The sequence below is a fragment of the Papio anubis genome, chromosome 9, assembly GCF_008728515.1.
Source record: "Papio anubis isolate 15944 chromosome 9, Panubis1.0, whole genome shotgun sequence".
Classification (NCBI taxonomy): Eukaryota; Metazoa; Chordata; class Mammalia; order Primates; family Cercopithecidae; genus Papio; species Papio anubis.
In genome coordinates, this window is record NC_044984.1 from 111,791,849 (window position 1) to 111,809,785 (window position 17,937).

General features: G+C 46.4%; 1 protein-coding gene across 4 annotated transcripts in view; it reads right to left on the reverse strand.

Annotated features, from left to right (window-relative positions):
• Nucleotides 1–985: 985 nt before the first annotated feature.
• Nucleotides 986–17,937, reverse strand: part of KSR2 (kinase suppressor of ras 2) — a 497,446-nt gene continuing 480,494 nt past the window's right edge. For 3 of the 4 annotated variants that reach the window (XM_021923003.2, XM_021923002.2, XM_021923004.2), the window contains exons 17-20: nt 11,032–11,163; nt 5,792–5,921; nt 4,511–4,644; nt 986–2,033 (exon numbers count right to left, since the gene is read on the reverse strand). In XM_021923003.2, the coding sequence (XP_021778695.1) occupies nt 2,027–2,033; nt 4,511–4,644; nt 5,792–5,921; nt 11,032–11,163 (403 nt within the window). In that variant the 3' untranslated portion in view covers nt 986–2,026. Of the gene's footprint in view, nt 2,034–4,506; nt 4,645–5,791; nt 5,922–11,031; nt 11,164–17,937 lie in introns of those variants that run through there. The other variant, XM_009181799.3, reaches the window with a different exon arrangement.

The window sequence follows — 17,937 nt, forward strand, 5'->3', positions numbered from 1 at the left end:
AGGCAGGTGCAAGTCCAGGCCAAGGGCTGGGACACAGAGTGTTGTGTTGGGATGGGGAGGTGTCCATTGACAAGAGCCATCCCCAGCAACCCCAGAGTGGCTGGGGCTCAGGCAAACATGTATAAAATGCCTCCAAGACACACACATGTCAAGCCAAGAGCCACAGATGTCCCCAGAAGAGCAATGTCCACTTAGGAGCAGCCCAAGCCAGGGTCTTTAGTCCTGTAGTCCCAGATAGCTGGGAGTGTTGGAAAGGCAATTCAGGAGGGCCCTTTGGGAAACACAGGGGTTTCCTGTAGCCAGGCTTCTGTGAAGCATGACTGGTCTCATCATTCTTCCCAGTGTGGAAGCAGGTTTGGCCCCCAGAGCATGAACCAATCTGAGAGCCAGCCAAGGTGGGGAAGAGATCCCTATAGGTCTGTTTGGATTTTGGGAGTAAGATCAGGTAAGGGTTTTGAAGTTCTAGTTCCTCTCTCTGGCTCTCTAGGAGGGAGATGCCTGGATAGATAGCAGCTACAAGAAGACTAAGGCCCAGGCAGTACCCAGGAAATACAGAGGGGCTGTGGGCCGCCCTGGGCTTCCTGTTCACTGCCCAGATACTCCTGCTATTGCTCTGCTTGGGGACAGATTTCCCTTTTGTACCAGGTCACATTCAGGGGGTCAGGGCTTTGAGAACATGGGCAAATGACCCAGAGGCTCTCCTCTTCCATCTGCATGCCCAGCCTGCTCCCGGCACCCTTCCTGCAGAACACCAGGGGTTTCCCCAACATGGTCAGGAAGAGTCGCCGGCCCAGGCTGGGAGCAAGAGGAGGGAGGAAAGGTGGGGCACTGAGGGAACACACACAGGTGAGGGACACAGGCTTCCGATGGGAAAGCCACTCCAGGACCCCGCACCAGGCTAGAGTGGAGAACGCAGAACTGTAACAAATGACACCCCGCTTTGTGCTCCCCCAACAGGACTGCTTAAGGGTGAAAGGCAGGGAACTCTTTTGCAAACGTGTTATCATAGGTACAACCACATAACCCAACATGGACGTATCCCAAGGACCCTCATCCACCACGGTTGGGGAATAAGCTTCACTGGTGTGAGTAGCAGAGAAGAGGGAAGAAAAGGAATGTCCTAGAACTCCCTGCCCAAAGCCCTGATTCTCAGGGACCAGACTTCAGGGGGTGCCCTGAATGATGGTGAGCTCTAAGGAGCCCCTCAGAAGTCATCTTGGCTTTCCAAATGGCAAGGAGGTGGGGACAGTGAGGTGAAAAGGGGTGCTACTCTCAGAGAACAGGAGGAAACAGCAGAAATGGGGGCATAGGTCCCCCAGAGAGACCCAGCACTCAAAAGACGTTCTAACTTTCCTACTGTACTTCAGAGCTCTACGCAAAGGTGCCACATGCCATGACAGGCTTGGGTTGGGGTGTCTGAAAACAGATATTTCCAAAGGAACGAGCTTAGCCACTCCCGACCTTCCCTACTCGATCTTGGCTCAGCAGCCTTGACTAAGCCACCGCTCGGCTCTGTACCCCTCCTCTTAGCTTCCCAGATGGCACAGCTGGAAACCACCACACAAAGACAGAACTGAGGGGTGCCCCATCACCGGGGCAGTCTGGCTCTTGCTTGTCAAGGTGAAACAAGAGTGAACAGCGTCGAACACACAGACACACACACACTTAGCCCCAGCTGCAAGCCCGCCCACGTGGGGCCTCCTGTCCTAGTCCCATAGCCCAAAGGCACCACGTGCAGCCTGCAGTGCTTTCATTTGTGCTGTTCCCTGGGCCGCACTGACCAATAATGCATCACCCTGGCTGGTCCGGTTCAGTCCTAGCTCGGGGGTCCCCAACCCTGCCCGAGGAAAAGGGCTCAAGTCTGAGGTGCAGGAGGCCGCCAAGCTGTTGTCCAGTGCTCCCAGGTCGGTCAGGGTTGGTACCCTCTGATGCTGAGTCTCTGGCCTCCTGAGCTGGCAGAGGACAGAGCAGGGAGGGAGAGGTGACGGGAGCCCAGGCAGCTGGATGCCGTCCCGGTGTCCAAAGGTCACAGCCTGGAGTGGGGAGAGAAGGGAGAGAGTGGTGAGAGGCCACAAGGACATGATGATATCATCCGTTGTGAATGAGCAGCCTCTCAGAGGGTCAGGTGGCTTGAGAGGAACAGTTTCTGTCTTCTGCAAGAAGACGTGGAAGAGATTTCTGCTAACTGAGGTCGTACTATACGCTGGGCTCTGTGCCAAGTGCCACACATACCTGATCCCATTTAAGCCTGAGATGAGCCTGCAATACAGGCTACGAATATTTTCAAAGATGAAAATAATCAGTGATGAACTTCTATGACAGAATCATACAATTTCACAGATGAAAACACTGAGGCTCAGAGAGGTTAAGTGTTTTGCCCAAGGACACACTGCCAGGAAGCAGCAGAGTCAGGATTTGAACTCAGAACTTTTCCCACTTGGGCATGGACTAGGAATGGTCATCCAGTGTGTGGGGCTGGAATAAAGCTCCATAACAGCTAGAGATGCAGGAAGAGGGGGTGGGACTGGGATCCACACCATAGCCTCCTGCTATGAGCAGACTTTGATGTCCACTGCAGCAAAAGGAACTCATTTATTTTGTTCACCGCTGTATTCTCACTCTCAGAACAGTGTCGAGCACATAAAAGATGTTCAGTACACATAGGCTGAATAAAAAAAGAATGAATGGAAGAGGAAATGAATGGAAAATTCCACTGAACCCAACATCCCATTCTGCTAGACCACAAAGTTTCTGGTCCTGTGTTTGTTTGTTTGTTTGTTTCAGCCCAACTCCACAATAAAATATAGAAAGAGAAGCCTTCTGCTTTTCCCTCCAACCAGTAAACTTTAAGTCCCTCTCTTCAGTTAAACTGCTGGGTCCTGCCTGGAGCTCCAACACTAATTCTCTAACTTGCCAGCACTCCTTTAGCTGGGCAGAGTTTTTGCTTGTTAAAGCTTCCTTCTGTCTGTTTTCGTATCCAATCCATTGTAAATCCTGCCAGGCTGCCAGCACAGGGCTCATTCTCCCTCCTGGCAGATGACGGCAGCTGAGCTACAGTGAGTGCCTGCTATGTGGGAGGCACCTGCTCACCAGGTGCTCTGCACGTGGCCACATGGAACCTGCACAGCACTTCTGCTAGAGCAGTTTCACCGCCCTCACCTTTCAGAGCATGAAACTATAGCTCAAAGAGGCCGAGTGACGTGCCCAAGGCCACACAGCTATTACACAGTGGAGTGGGAATTCCAATCTACGTCTGTCTGTAAAGTTTATGCTCCTTCCAATGGTCTGGGGAAAGGATAAGCCCCTGGGGAATGAAGAGATTCCATCCTGCAGGTTCAGCAAGCTCAAACGGCAGGGGAAGGGAGGAAAAAAGAGCCTCCTAATGTCCACAGCCCCTGGGAACATCTGTTCTTCAGGACGCTGCCTTGGGGAACTTCATGGGAAGACTCTGACAATGGCTATGGTACACCATGCCCACAGGTGGGGGTATCTATATCTGTGGGTACTGCTTGTCTTCAGTGGGTAAGCCATGGTAGTACAAGTGTGTATATACACATGTCTTCATGTGCCATGTAATGTGATTGTGATTGTGTACCTGTGTGTATGTGCCTGAGTCTGCCTATGTGTGCAGGCTTCCATGTGGGGGTGTGCGTTCATGGAATGTTTTTGTATACGGATGTGTGTGTATAGATCTGAGTGCAGCCGTGTGTGAAAGAATTTGTATAGAGCTACGTTTTTAAGTACTGCTCCCGGGTCTGCATGAGTGTGAGTACCTGAGAGTGTCCGTGTGAGTGTGCACAACCATGAATACCTGGGAGCAACTGGCAGAGCCATGGGGAGCCCTCAGTAGCCTCATCTGGGCCTGTCTCCCTCTTACCTTTTAGAGAGTTCAGTCACAGAAGCTGGGGTTGGCGAGGGAGGTCCCAGAAAGAGATGCCACACTCATTATCTCAGATAGAACTACTGATCTCCAGCCAGAAACAAGAGGGAGGAGCAGGGTCTGGAGCCTCTCATGAGGAAGCTAGAGATACTTCTGGTAAGAAGCTCAGAGCCTTTCCTGCTCTGGCATTCATGCAATGGAGAATGCTGAAAGCTGTGATCTGCTGTGACAGGGGCAGGCTGCTGGCCCAGAAGGAAGAGTTCCAGAAAGCTGGGCCTCGTGGAGGGGTACTCTGAATACCTGACATGTGGGGGGCGTGGCGGGTTCAGGCATCACCTCACTGCATGATGCTCAGACTCATCAGAGCATCAGTCTTCATCAGGAAGAGATAAGCAATGAGAAACCCAGGGTAGCTGCAGGAACCAAGACCCCACAGGATAGACTCCAGGACCCAAACCCCCAAACAGACTCCATTGAATGGAAACCTAGTAGGGAAGGGTGGCTGCCAAAGGGTGGGCACATGGACAGGAGCTTGTTGGGGGAGAAGTAAAAAGGGGCAGAGAGGATCAAAAAGGTGACAAAGGGCAGAGGACAAGGCAGTGGGGAGAGATGCTAAGGGAGAAAACCTACTCTGCAGACTTCCAGAAATGTCCAGGGTGAGATAGGCGGCGGTTTCGCTTTGGCAGTTTCTCCAGCATGTCCATGAGCTTGGTGAAGGTAGGTCTCTCTTCTTGTTCAAAGGCCCAGCAGAAGAGAAGAATGTCCTAAATGAAACCAATGTGTGGTGATTACACATAAATGGTGACTTTTTGATTACTCTTTGGCATCACATTTGGTCCACCAATTTGTCCATTCATCTGTCCCATTTCCATATTCCTCCATCATCCATCCATCCATCCATCCATCCATCCATCCATCCATCCATCCAGCATGTATCTACACATCTACCCATCCATATCAATTCACCCTTCCATCTTTCATCCATCCATCCACCCATATATCATCCATCCATCCATTCATCCACTCATCCACCCATCATGCATGCATCTATACATCCACCCATCTATATCAATTCACTCCTTCATTCTTCATCCTTCATTATCCATCCATCCATCCATCCATCCATCCATCCATCCATCCATTACCATCCATCCATCCTTCTTCCCATGTATTTTCTGAACCCAAATAACAACCAGGTAAGCTCTATTCTAGAAGGTCTAGGATACACTGAGATCAACAATACTTCCCAAACAGTTTCTTGACATTTTTCTTAACAGAAGGGATAAAAGGGAATCCTGGGGTCTCCATCCATATCTCAATACTATAAGAGCCCTTCAAAGTCAGAGAAGAAAAGTTACTTTTAGTAATCTCTTCATCACCTAGGTGCAGGTAATCCTTAAAAACATAACATATAATTACTCCTTCTCTGACTTGTGTGTCTTCTGATCAAAAGAGAGGATTCTTCCTGCTGTGTTTTAGAGGAAGATTGTTAATATATACCCAGGCTTCTCTGTTTCTGTATGTCTTGTTCTGAGTTAGATAATGCCTTAAAATCATTATGTAGATGCAAATAAAATTAGAACCATTAATATTTGTGATGTTTTAATTCATATCTTTTAAAAATAGCAGAAAAAGAGGGATATATGGGTTCTACCTAACTCAGCAACCCATAGTCAGGAAAAACCTGACCACGTGTTACTGTGCCCCTGGTGGCAGGTACCTGAAATTGCAGGCACAGTGCAGCAGCCTTGCCTTTTAAGCTTCAAACTGCTGTCTGACAAGGTTGTGATGCATATTTTTTTGGTCACCCTATGAAAGCATTTGTAACCTTAACACATAGTAAAAAGAAGGCCTATGACTGTGTCTGTGTCTCCCCTCATCCCCCAGGTCTGGCCCTATCTTGGGACTTACCGAGATTTCTTTTCCCATGCCAATCTGGCTGAGGTTGGGTTTCATGCCTGTGCCCATTTGCCATATTATTGCCTCTGCCGGTTGGGTCTTGAAAGGCCATTCCCTGGCGTGGAGTTCATACCAAATTGTGCTGTTGGCAGACGTTGTTAAAGGGGTGTTGGTGTGGTGTGTCACTTGCAATCTTGTACCTCCATTATTAACACACACCCACCCAGCCAGCCTCCTGGCACCCATTCTTCTCCCCAGTTTCTTCCTCATGGGGTAGGTATTTTGCCACGTGGGACACACCTAAAGCTTTCTTAATGTCTTAGAAGTCATGTTTATCCCAGGATATCTTCTAATGAATAGTTAAATACAATGTGATTAGGATCTTTGTCCCTGATTCTACTTGCAATGATTCTAGAAAATCATTGCAAATAAATAATTAGGGGCACAAAAATTTATTTATAAGGATATTCCCAGAGAATTATATATAATATTGAAAAAAAGTAAAAACACAATTGTCCAATAAGAGGAATTGGTTATATGTATTATGTTAAATCCATAAAATAAGATGAAATGCTGTATTATTATAAAAACATTTCAATGAAATTTTGCTGACATAAAAAATGCTCAGTACATATCCTTAGGTTAAAAAAAAGCAGGATATGAGACTGTATGTAAGGTTTGATATTGCTTTCTAAAAAATCATATGTGTATGAACAAGAGAATAAAGTAAAGCATAGCAAAATGTTAACAATAACTAACTCTGGGTGACAGATTAGGATTTTTTTCTTTTATACTTTTTTTTTTTTCTCTAAGTATAAACCATCCTGCGGAATGGTGGAAAGAAAAAAAGAGGTTTGAGAGTGACTTGGGTTCAAGTCCTGATTCTATTTATACTAGTAGTATAATAGGGTAGGTTTCCTGGGTATGTCACTTCACTTCTGTGAGTGCAGGTTTTCTTACCTGATAAATGAGAATACTGATAACATTGCAGTGGAAGGATGTTTATCTGGGACTCTGAATGCCAAAACAACTCCATTCTAGGATTATTCTAGAGGGATTTACCACATTATCTTCTGTTTCACAAATCGTGACATTGTAATTAACGGAGAAAGGATTGCTCTAGTGAGTAGCATGTGTCATGAATGGGGTGATGGGCCAGGTGGTGCATAAATGATGCTATGAAGTGTGAATAGCAGTGAGGACCACAGTGGATGAAACGGGATGCTGGGGTGTCACTGAGCTGTACCATGTTGACAGATCTCAGTGCTTTGAGCACAAGATTCCCCAACTTAGGAAACATCTGAAACAATTCTAGAAAGTGATCTTTCCTCCACTGTAAGATTTCATGTAAGTTTGCTTTAAAGAACACAAAGCACTCTGCTATCCTCTTTACTGATCAGAGCACTGTGTCAAATCAACTATTGTTAGGGTTTCACTTCATAGTTACATCTTCCTTCTACCTGACAACCTTATACCTCTGGGGTGGGTAAGGAGTGGTGATGCTCAGGTGTTGGAATGTCAGTTTAGGTGATCAGAAAGCTCTCAAGAGAAGGTACTAAAAGATTATAGTTATCCTAATAAATAATCATACTTATTTAGTTTTTACTCTGCACTAGACACTACTCTAAGTTTTTTTGCTGAGGGAGGTCTATTAAGCATGTCTTTTTATTCTGATGCTTTGACTACTTGGGGCTTTGCTGACCCTGGAGATTCTGCCCCTTCCAGGAATAGCCAATTCCTGGAGATAGTAAAGGGCTCACCTGTGAACACACCTTTCACAGGCTAATCAGATAATGCAGAGCTCACACTCATACTGCCAACTACCTCCTTAATTGGGCTAGCAAGCTCTGGGCCAACATTCCCCAGCCCCTATATGCTATGAGCCTGCTGAAATCATTCAAACGAGTCAATCCTAAGCCTTCTTACCCTGCCTCCCCTGCTCCTTCCCAAGAAAACCACAATAAAGGCTCTTCCCAACATTTTCCTCACATTTCCTCTGCTGCCAGACCAACCCTGGTGCTGCCCTCTGTGGACACTGCATGGTGTGACACGCCCCCTCTGGGAACTGTGAGTAACAAACCATCTTTTCAATGACGACTGTTGGCCTCATGCTGCCTGAATAATAACAAAACCTAAATTTTAAAACAGAAGGCATTATTATTAATATTATCCCCCTTTCATAGATGAGGAAACTGATGCCCAGAAAGGTTGTGTGTCTTTCCCAAGATAACACAGCAAACAGGAAGGGCAGCTAGAAGTTGAACTTAGTCTGTCTGACTCCAAGATGGTGCCACTAGCCAACGTGCTATACTAGGAAGCTTAGACTCCATCCTATTTAACAGTCCTTTGTAATCAGGAAAATGCAAAATTTGGGAGGCGCAAGCTTGTGGTTGGTGACTGGAGTCTGGTGAAGGAGGCATCAACAGACTCATCCACCACTCATGTGAAAGGGGGAAGGATGTCTTGAGTTATTCCCTGTGCTGGGTACCTTACAAATGTTTTCTCACTCAATTCTTAGAACACCTCGATGGATTTATTATCCTTGATTTACAGTTGAGAGAAATAGGCCTTTGAGTGGCAAAATAAATCCTAAACCCATCAGGGCTCTATGGTTAAAAGCTCCAACTCTAGAGTACACGATATTCCAGGTGAATCTCAGCACCATCAATCATCACTGTAAGGCATGTCACTGAGCCATCTGAAGCCTCAGTTTTCTCACCTGTCAATTGGGAGCAACATGGTATCTGCTTTGAAGGGTGCTTGTAAAAATTCTGTGAGACAGTGCACATAAAAGACTTAACACAGTGCTCAGCCCTCTTTAAAAAAATTCGTTTTTGTTCTAAGTCATTTCTGAGCACGAGGTTCCCCAGCAACAGGATGCACCTAATTGGCAGGAAACCCAGAGCGCCGGGTCCTTCAGAATTCAGCAGTGTCAGAAATAAAAGCCTCATTAAAACTTCCTTTTAAACCCAACTTTCAAGAGAAACTCACTTTAAGGAAAAAAGAATTGCTGAAGATGAAAACTCCAGCAGAAAACCAATTATTCCGGTACATTTTGTTAATCACATTTTTTTTTCTTTTGCTAAATTTACACTAAACTATACCAACGTAATTATTGCAATTTGGTTTCAGATAACAATATTAACTAGATAAAGATTTGGGCATAAAATAATCAGGCCGACTGACTTCCTCTAAAGTGGCCCAAGCAACAGATGTTGAGAATTCTAATCTTCCAGAAATATCTCCTCAGGGTTTTTCAGTGAGGACGCAGTGGGGGCCCTTTTCCAAGGAAGACTCTCTGTAACATCTCTGGGTGGTGTTAAGTCTAATTGCACTCATCTGCAGGCCTGCAACTTTCTCAAACACCTTCCCCAGTGTTATCTCCCCCAGCCATTGCAACCACCTGTGGACAAGATTAGGCAAGGATTTGCATGGTCATGGGAGCCTAGAAGCCTTTCTGGCTATACTTTCTCAAGGCACTCTGCCCTGTATCCTGGGGCTGTGTCCTGGGCCCTTCTTCTCTTTCTGTACTTCCAAAGACATCTCATTCTGTCTGTGGCTGCAGTTACCTACTTGCTGACAAGTCCTAAACTCCTCTTTTCTATACTAGTCATGTAGAGACAGCTGTGTTTTGGTGGTTGCATTTGTCATCTCCAAGATAACTCAAACTCACTGTGTCTAAATCTGACCTCTTTGCCTCCCTGGCATGCCCCAACCCTGCTGCACCTCCACGGTCTCCACCTTAGTGAATGATGCCACTCTCCATCTGGTTGCTTAAAGCAGCTATCTAGGCACCACCAAAATTCAATCCATGATCAAGCTCTATTGCTTCCACCTCCTATGTGTGCTTCTGATGTCCATTCTCAGCTTTCATACCCACAGGCTCTGATTCAGTGAAGGCTGCCAGCATTTCCCTGGGTATTGGACACCCAGCTCCCATCCTCTCCTTCTTCATTCCATTCTCTACACAGCAGCCAGAGTGATCTGACTGATCTAAAACTCAATTAGGATTATGTCACTCCCTGATCCCCCAGAGCTTAATAACCATCAATGGTTCCTTAGTGCACTGAAGATGAAATGAAACCTCCTTAACTCAACCTTTAGGTCCTCGCAGGATTGACTGTGCTTCCCTCTCTAGTCTCTTATCTCACCACCCCCAGCCTATTTTTTTTCCTGACTCTTCATCCATCAGCTCCCTTTCCTCCCCCAACCCTTCTACATATTCTTCCATGTGGGCAATGTGTTCTTTTATTTTTGCACCTTTTTGCATATTCTTTTGATCTGGAACACCTCACCCTGCCCTTGTACTCAACCTTTAACTTAGGCTCAGGATTATCATCTCCTGGAAGCCCTCCCTGACCTCCCAGATTGGATTTGATTCCTTTTTTATTCCCACAGTCCTGTGTTTATTCTCAGAATAGCAATTATCATACTTTGCTAAAGTTGAATGTTTCCTTATTTGCTTTCCACTAGAAAGAGAGAGTAGGGGCCTCTGGTGGTTTTAATATGTCCAGTATATTCTTTGATACTCCATCTTAGGTGTGGACTGGATTTAGCAACTTGCTTTTAACAAACAGAATATGGTAGAAACAATGATATGTAAATTTATGAGACTAGATCATAAATGACAATGAGGCTTGTAGCCACCATGCTGTGAAGTCATTCAAGCAGCCTATACAGAGGCCCAAGGGTTGAGGAACTGAGGCCTCCTTCCAACAGCCATGCAAGTGGGCCACCATGGAACTGGATCCCCAGCCTGGTGAGCCTTCAGATGAGACCACAGCCCTAGCCAATATCTTGACTGTAACCTCATAAAAGCCCACTCAGAACCAATCAGCTAAACCATTCCCAAATTCTTGACCACAGAAACTTAAGATAAGAAATGTTTTCAGTGGCTAAGTTTTGGCATAATTTGTTATGCAGTCATAACTAATACAACACTGAGTCTTGTGTCCCCTGCATCTGCTACAATCCTAGCACATAGCAGGCAGTCAACAAATAGCTACTGAATAAGTAAATGAGTTGGGTAACTTGTTATGGCCACATAATCCATTGGAAACCAGGCACACAAGTTTGTTAGGGTCATTCTTTCTAGTATACCCTACTCAGATTCCTCCATTCTCACCCCAAAATCCAGCCACCTTGGCCCTGTAGACAGGTACACCCTGGCCCTTCCAAAACCATTGAAAGACTTGACAAGTGCCCCTCTGCCCAGGCTGTGGCTCTCAATGGCCAGGACAGGGCCCACTTACCCAAGGGCAAAGACGTCAGAGTGCTTGGAGAAGGGGAGCTTATCCTCCTCTGTGTCGGGGGACAGCTGGCGGATGATCTCTGGTGCCAGGTGGCACAGCCAGCCATTCTGGATGCGCAGTTTGTCCTCCCGTCTGGAGAAGCAAAGCACAGGATGAGCTCTGTTTCATAGCCCAGGGAGGACCAGCCCCCCTGGCACTGACCCCATGTCTCTGGAGCCATCTCTGCTGTCCTTCTTGCTTCCCCCATTGAGCACTGCCTGACCACCTACTGGAGGCAGAAACCCAGTAGGAGGTACAGGGAAGGCTGCTCTAGAGAAACACTCAGGATCCAAACCATCATTGAATTCCATTGCCTCTGAGGCACCCACCTTCTTGCCCATCTTCATTCAATGACACTGTGGATTCTTGCTATTCATGGCAGTTATGTTCTATAAAGTCACTGGAATATGGAATTAGTAGAATACTGAATCATTGCTCCTGGGGAAGTATGTACACATGCACACATCCCTCACATAGTTTATAATTTTAACTCCCGAAAACAACTTATCCTAATAGATTCTGTTTTATTTTACATAATAGACTATGAGGCTCAGAAGTGTTAAGTGACTTGTCTGAGGCAACCCTACTAACAGGTGCCAGAGCTGGGATTCAAATCTCATCCAACTGGCCCCAGAGCTGCAGCGTCTTATGCTACCCTGTGCTGCCCACTCTGGCTCAATCTCTGTCCTCAAGGCTTCTCTGTATGAGACCAAAACAGAGGCAGAGCATCCTTTGTTTGACCTAAGCTGGGAACATGTGCATCAGGCAACTCAGAGTTTTCCCCACTCTGCATGTCCGTGAATAACTGTGAAAGTGCTGTGAGTATTCATTTGGGGGATTACAAATACATTTCAGTAATCCACAAATAATGATAATCTACTGTTTTTCCATCACCTATGATGCCTAGGTTCTGCGCTTGGCACGGAACAAGACTGACAAGGTCCCTTCCCTCCTGGAGCTTGCACTTTGGTAGGGAAGGGAGACAATAAATGAGTTCAATAAATAAGAAAAACTAAAGATCGTGATAAGCATTGTACAAATAATTAAAATAGAAGATGCATCAAAGACAAGACAGATCTTACTGCAGGTAAACTGTGAGCTAGGATCTATGTGACATAAAGGATCCAGCTATGTGAACAAGGAGAATATCTAGGCAGAAGGAGAAGCTAGGACAAAGTTCCAACAAGGGCCCCATTCAGGGTGTTCCAGAACCCTAAAGAACCCCAGTGTAATTGGAACACATCATCCCATCCTATGTATCAAAGTGTATACAACCACCTCCTTGCTGATGGGCCTTGGGCAGGCGGTTCCCTCTTCCCCCATTATAAACAATGCTGCCATGAACATCTTTGGGTAGATACTGGGAATACCTCCCTTCACCCACATTAATTTATTCCTTAGGTAAATTCTTAGATGTGGAAGGAGGCTGGCTCCCTTCTTTCACTGGAAGTCCTTAGCAAGGCAGAGCTTTCCAGGTGGGTCCGAAATCTAAGTAGACCCCGTCTGAGATCTTCATTGACTCGAGACTCCTAGGAACTGGCTCATTAACACAGGGGAAGTGAGCAGTCGGGGGGAGAGGGGGTGCATATCTTGAATCATCATTAAAAGTGAGGTCATGCAGGATGACAGCCTCTAGCATGAAGGTCTCTGTGGGGACCTGGGGCTGGCTAGATTCTTCCAGGGACAGTTTCTGAGATGCAGAAGTTGTGACATGTTGCTCTCTCAAATGCACTCATTCATATCCCATAATCATGATTTTTGCCATATCTAAATACCTTCAAGAGCAGCATTGTACAATAGAACTTTCCATTATGACAGAAATGTCCTCTCTATGGTCCAATGTGGCAGCCACTAACCACCATAACTATCAAGCACTTGAAATGTGGCTTACAACTGAAGAACTAAACTTTAATTTTTTTTTTTTTTTAAATTTTAGAGATAGGGGTCTGCTAAGACAGCCTGTCAATCACCCAGGCTAAAGTACAGAGGTGAGATCATAGCTCATGGAAGCCTTGAAGTCCTGGCCTCAAGTGACCCTCCCATCTTCAGCCTATGAAGTAGCTGGGATTACAGGCACGAGCAACCGCACCCTGCTAATTTTATTTTATTTTTTGAGGAGATGTGGTCTTGCTATGTGATCTTGCTATCTTGCCCAGGCTGGTCTCAAACTCTTGGCCTCAAGGGATCCTCCAGCCTCAGCCTCGCAAAGCATTGAGATTATAGGCATGAGCCACTGCTCCCAGCCCTGAACTTTTCATTTTAATTAAAGTTAAATTTACGTAGCCACATCTGGCTAGTGGCCACCAAACTGGACACCACTGTTCTAGACTATCGTGTACTAAGAAATGCATTTTTAACTTACATATATTTTAATAGGTCGCTCTTTAGTGTGGCCATACATGGAGACCAGTGATTTTCTAATACACGTTAAAATTAAGATAGAAAATGTTTGTTCATGTCCTCCCCCAAGTCAACTTGCAGATCAACACCTGTAGAAACACTGGGTGGCGGAAAGATCCCTGAATGAGACCCCAAGAGTTTGGGGCTCAGGGTTCCAGTACTGCAGTGACATTCACTAGCTGGGTAGGGCTGGGTGTGTCCCATACATGTAGTTCTTTAAGATCTCTTTCGTTCCCCCTCCATCTTACACATGAAGGTAGCATCCATTTGCATATACTCAACTTTTTGTAGAACCCAAAACAGGGACTGCAGGAAAGGAAGCATATCTGGGTAACTGCTGTAATCGCAACTCTCAGTTGCATTTGGATGGTGGCTTGCCACAGGTATCTCATCCTGGGCCACCCATCCACCTCCTGCATTCCCAGGCTAGGAGCAGACTGGCATGCATGCAACAGAAAAAACTGTGGCCAGGCAGGCACCATTAAATTTGTGCTAATTTAGGATTTCTCAACCTTGGCACTATTGACATTTGGGTCTGGGCAATTCTTTGTTGTTGGGGGGCATGGTGGCTGTCTTGGGCATTGTAGGATGTTCAGCAGCATCTCTGACCTCTACTTATTAGAGGCCATTAGCACCCCCCTTCCCCCAATCATGACAACTAAAAATGTCTTCAGACATCATCAAATGTCCCCTGGAGGAGAAAAATTGCCCTGGTTGAGAATCACTGTCCTAATTTATACAAAATAAGGAAACGGTCCAAATCTCAGTGTTTCAGGATTAATAACACATGACTTGCTCTTGCATTCTACACAAAAGACATGATGCAACACATCCTGTGCTAGAAACTACTACTCAAACTCACTAGCATACTCTTGAGTCAGCAGAGTTAAATCAGCTCTTGCTTCTACAGTCAGGAACACCCACAGAGGTTGAAGGCTCCATCTGTGCTTACTAGCTATGGATCCTTGAGCAGACCCAAATTTCTATTTTCCCATCTGTAAAATGGGCGCATTAATTTGTACTTCACAGAGCTGTTGCAAGGACTAAAATGAGACAGTGCATGGCACAGGACTGTGTCAGCTGCCAGAGCCACACAATTACTGGACATAATCATTACACATGTATATATCTGTTTACGTGTGTGTGTGTATGTGTGTGTGTGTGTGTGTGTGTGTGTTTATCTTGAGGACTCAGAAGTGGATTTGAGACTAGAGGCCACAGTAGGAATGTCCTCCATGAAAGTCTTTGGCATTGGCCAGCCAACATTCCCCTACAATGACTGGGCCACTGTGGGTGGAGTGGGTTGGGGTGCTCCTGCCCAAGGGAAGCTTCTCTGCTCCCATCTTTTTGCAAACACCCCTGCCACCTCTTCCTGACTCATGGGGTCAGCAGAGAACTGGCATTTTGGGGCCAGGGCAGGAGGTGGAATGGTGGCCACGCAAGAGCCATCAGCCTGGGGTCGGTGTGGTAGGGGGCCGGGAGCCAGGCCTGGCACTAACACCCTGTGGTGCCCCATTCCCATGGCGATAGGCCCACTGGTGGCAAACCCAAATCATCTTCATTATGGTTATTATGATTAATAACAGGCTTTGGGAGGCTGGCATGACAGCACTGGCATCTAAAATGATACCTTTTTTGACGACGGCAGAACAGCTGTATGCTGGAGTCTGTCTGGATGTGCAGAACACACATCACTGGGCTGCTCCATCCCTGCCTCGGGCTGAGGGGTGGTCTCTCCCTGCTGGGCACCAAGGGCTATCCATACCCCAAGCTCTAATAACTGAGGGGAGGGCAGGAAGGCAAGTGACTCCTGCTGAATGCTTACTGTTTGTCAGAGTGCCCATCCCACTTGGGCCTCACAAGCCCACAATCTGAGGGCTACCATCCTGTTCTGTGGATAAGGAAACGGAGGCTCAAAACAGTTAAGTGACCTGTCCAAAGGGACAGAGCTGAGATCTGTTTGAGCACTAGTCTTTAAAACCCCAGGGACTAGGCACCACACCCCAATTCTACAAGAATTTCTGGAGAGAACCATTAAAAAGCTTGGCTGGGTATGGTGGTGCACACCTGTAAGCCCAAGACCTTGAGAGGCTGAGGTAGGAGGACGGCTCAGAGGTTGAGGCTGCAGTGAGCCATGATTGCACTACTGCATCCCAGCCTGGGTGACAAAGCAAGAGATCCTGTCTCAAAAAAAAAAAAAAAAAGCAAAATGCTAAACTAAGCCTTCCTCATCTGTATCCCATTTAATCACCAAAACAGCCTTATGAGGTAGGTGCTATTAATTAGTGCCTGCCCCTACTCCTATTTTACAGATGAGGAAACTGAGGATCAGGGAACCCCTAGGTGTGTGTTAAACAAGTTTCTGGAATCTATCTCAAGGTATTATAGACTGAATTTTGTCTCCCCCAAATTTATTATGTTGAACCCCTAACCCTCAATTTGATTGTATTTAGAGATAAAGCCTATAGGGAGGTGACTAAGGTTAAGTGAGGTCATAAGTCTGGGGCCCTAATCCAGTAAGATTGGTGTCCTTATAAGAAGAGGAAAGACATCAAAGACTTCTATCTCTCTCTTTCAGTGCACAGAGAAGAGACCATATGAGGACACAGTAAGAAGGTGGCCATCTGCAAGCTGGGAAGAGAGCCCTCACTAGACACTAAATTTGCCAGCACCTTGATCTTGGACTTTCAGCCTCCAGAACTGTAAGAAAATAAATGTCTGTTGTTTAAACTCCTGAGTCTGGTATTGTGTTACAGCAGCCCAAGCTGACTAATACATGCACTCTCTAATTATTTGCTGACTGACTGAGTGAATAATGAATGAGGGAACTTCCAGGCCTATCTCCTGAGAGATACTGGCCCTGCTTCCTGCAATGCCCAAAGCCTAGCCAGCTCTCTTCTCTCTCCACTCCTATAATCCAGCCCCCAGGTTGTTGATTAGGGCCATAGATGCCCCTTATTCAAGGGGTGTCTCCTGGCCTCTGGCTGCTGCACTGGGGGCTCCAGGCTGCAATGGGGGCAGTTACCAAAGATGCCTTTGCATAAACAAGAGGGGATAAATGGACCTGAACCCCTGAGGGGACTCTGTGGATCCCTAGAGCTACACTGGAGGTATTCATAAATATTGAGGCAAATCCACTACCTGGGAAACATCCTGGGATTCATGGGACACCCAAGAGTTCCACCTCCCTGTCATGGTTTGCAACGTGCTTGCTTTGGTAGAACCCACTTGCTACATAAGTTTGATTACCCTGAGACTGCCATGGTGTGAGGAAGCCCAATGTAGTCATGCAGACAGGCTACATGAAGAGGGAAAAGCAGGAGATACGAGAGACCCCATCAGTCCCCCAGATGTTTCAGCCAGCCCAGCCCAGCTGTGTGAATGAGGAAGCCTTCAGTTGTCTGCAATTTTACCACCCATCCCATTGTACCTACAGGACAAACTGAACACAAGAGCTCAGCTGAGCCCTGTCAACTCACAGAACCATGAGGGATGACAATACCTTGTTTTAAGCCACTAAGTTTTGAGATGGTTCATTGCAGCATAATATGTAACTGGAACAAGGATAAAAGCATAAGAAGTCATTGATGGCTACTTGTGGGTGGCCGGGAAATGTGAATTTCTTGTTGGGAGATGTTGCTGAGGGCACTCCCTGGGTTTGTGTTGACAACCTGGCTGGGGCAGGGGTGGGAGGGGCTGCTGTCTGGACAAGCAGACTGGAAGCCACATTGCCCTTGACTTGGTTGAACTAACTTCCTGGTTGACACTGGGTCTCCATGAATGAGCTAAAGGAAGGGATGCCCAAGGCATTCCATTCCATTCCATTCCATTCCATTCCATTCCATTTCTTTTTCTTCCTCTTCTCCTTGTGGCTTCAGAAAACTGAGTCTAAAGGCAGAAAATCAGAGGTCCTGCACCCCTTTCCTCCACCACAGGGAGAAGCCACTGGTGAGGAGAAAGGGAGAAGTGTGGACATGCCACCAGGAGGGAAGAATGTCTGCTTTTTATAAAAGCCCAGAAGCAAGTTAGAGAAAACTCTTACTGGGCCTCCTTTTGTCTTGATGCAAATACTTGGGTTCACAGTGAAGTCACCCACCATTGCATCCTTGCAGTTCCCCTGGGACACTGGGAAACTGGGAAGGGTATGAGTTCCCTGCCAGCGAACCAGGAACTTAACTGCTGCAGGGGAGTCAGAGGGAAGAAGGGATTCTACACGGTCTTGCCCTCCTGGGCTTCTTGGGTTCCAACTGGAAGGACTCTCTCCAGTATCTCTTGACATATTTATATATTTACTGCCTACTTACTGCCTTAGGGACTACAGATAGTTTTGTAGACTATGGTTAATCTTTCTTGGGTGGAGTAAAATCTGAAAAAGAAACTTAAGCATCTGTTTGGTCCTCATCACACAGAAACAGCTACGTGAAGTTTTGTCAAATTCCAAATGATCCGACTTATAACAGATTCAAG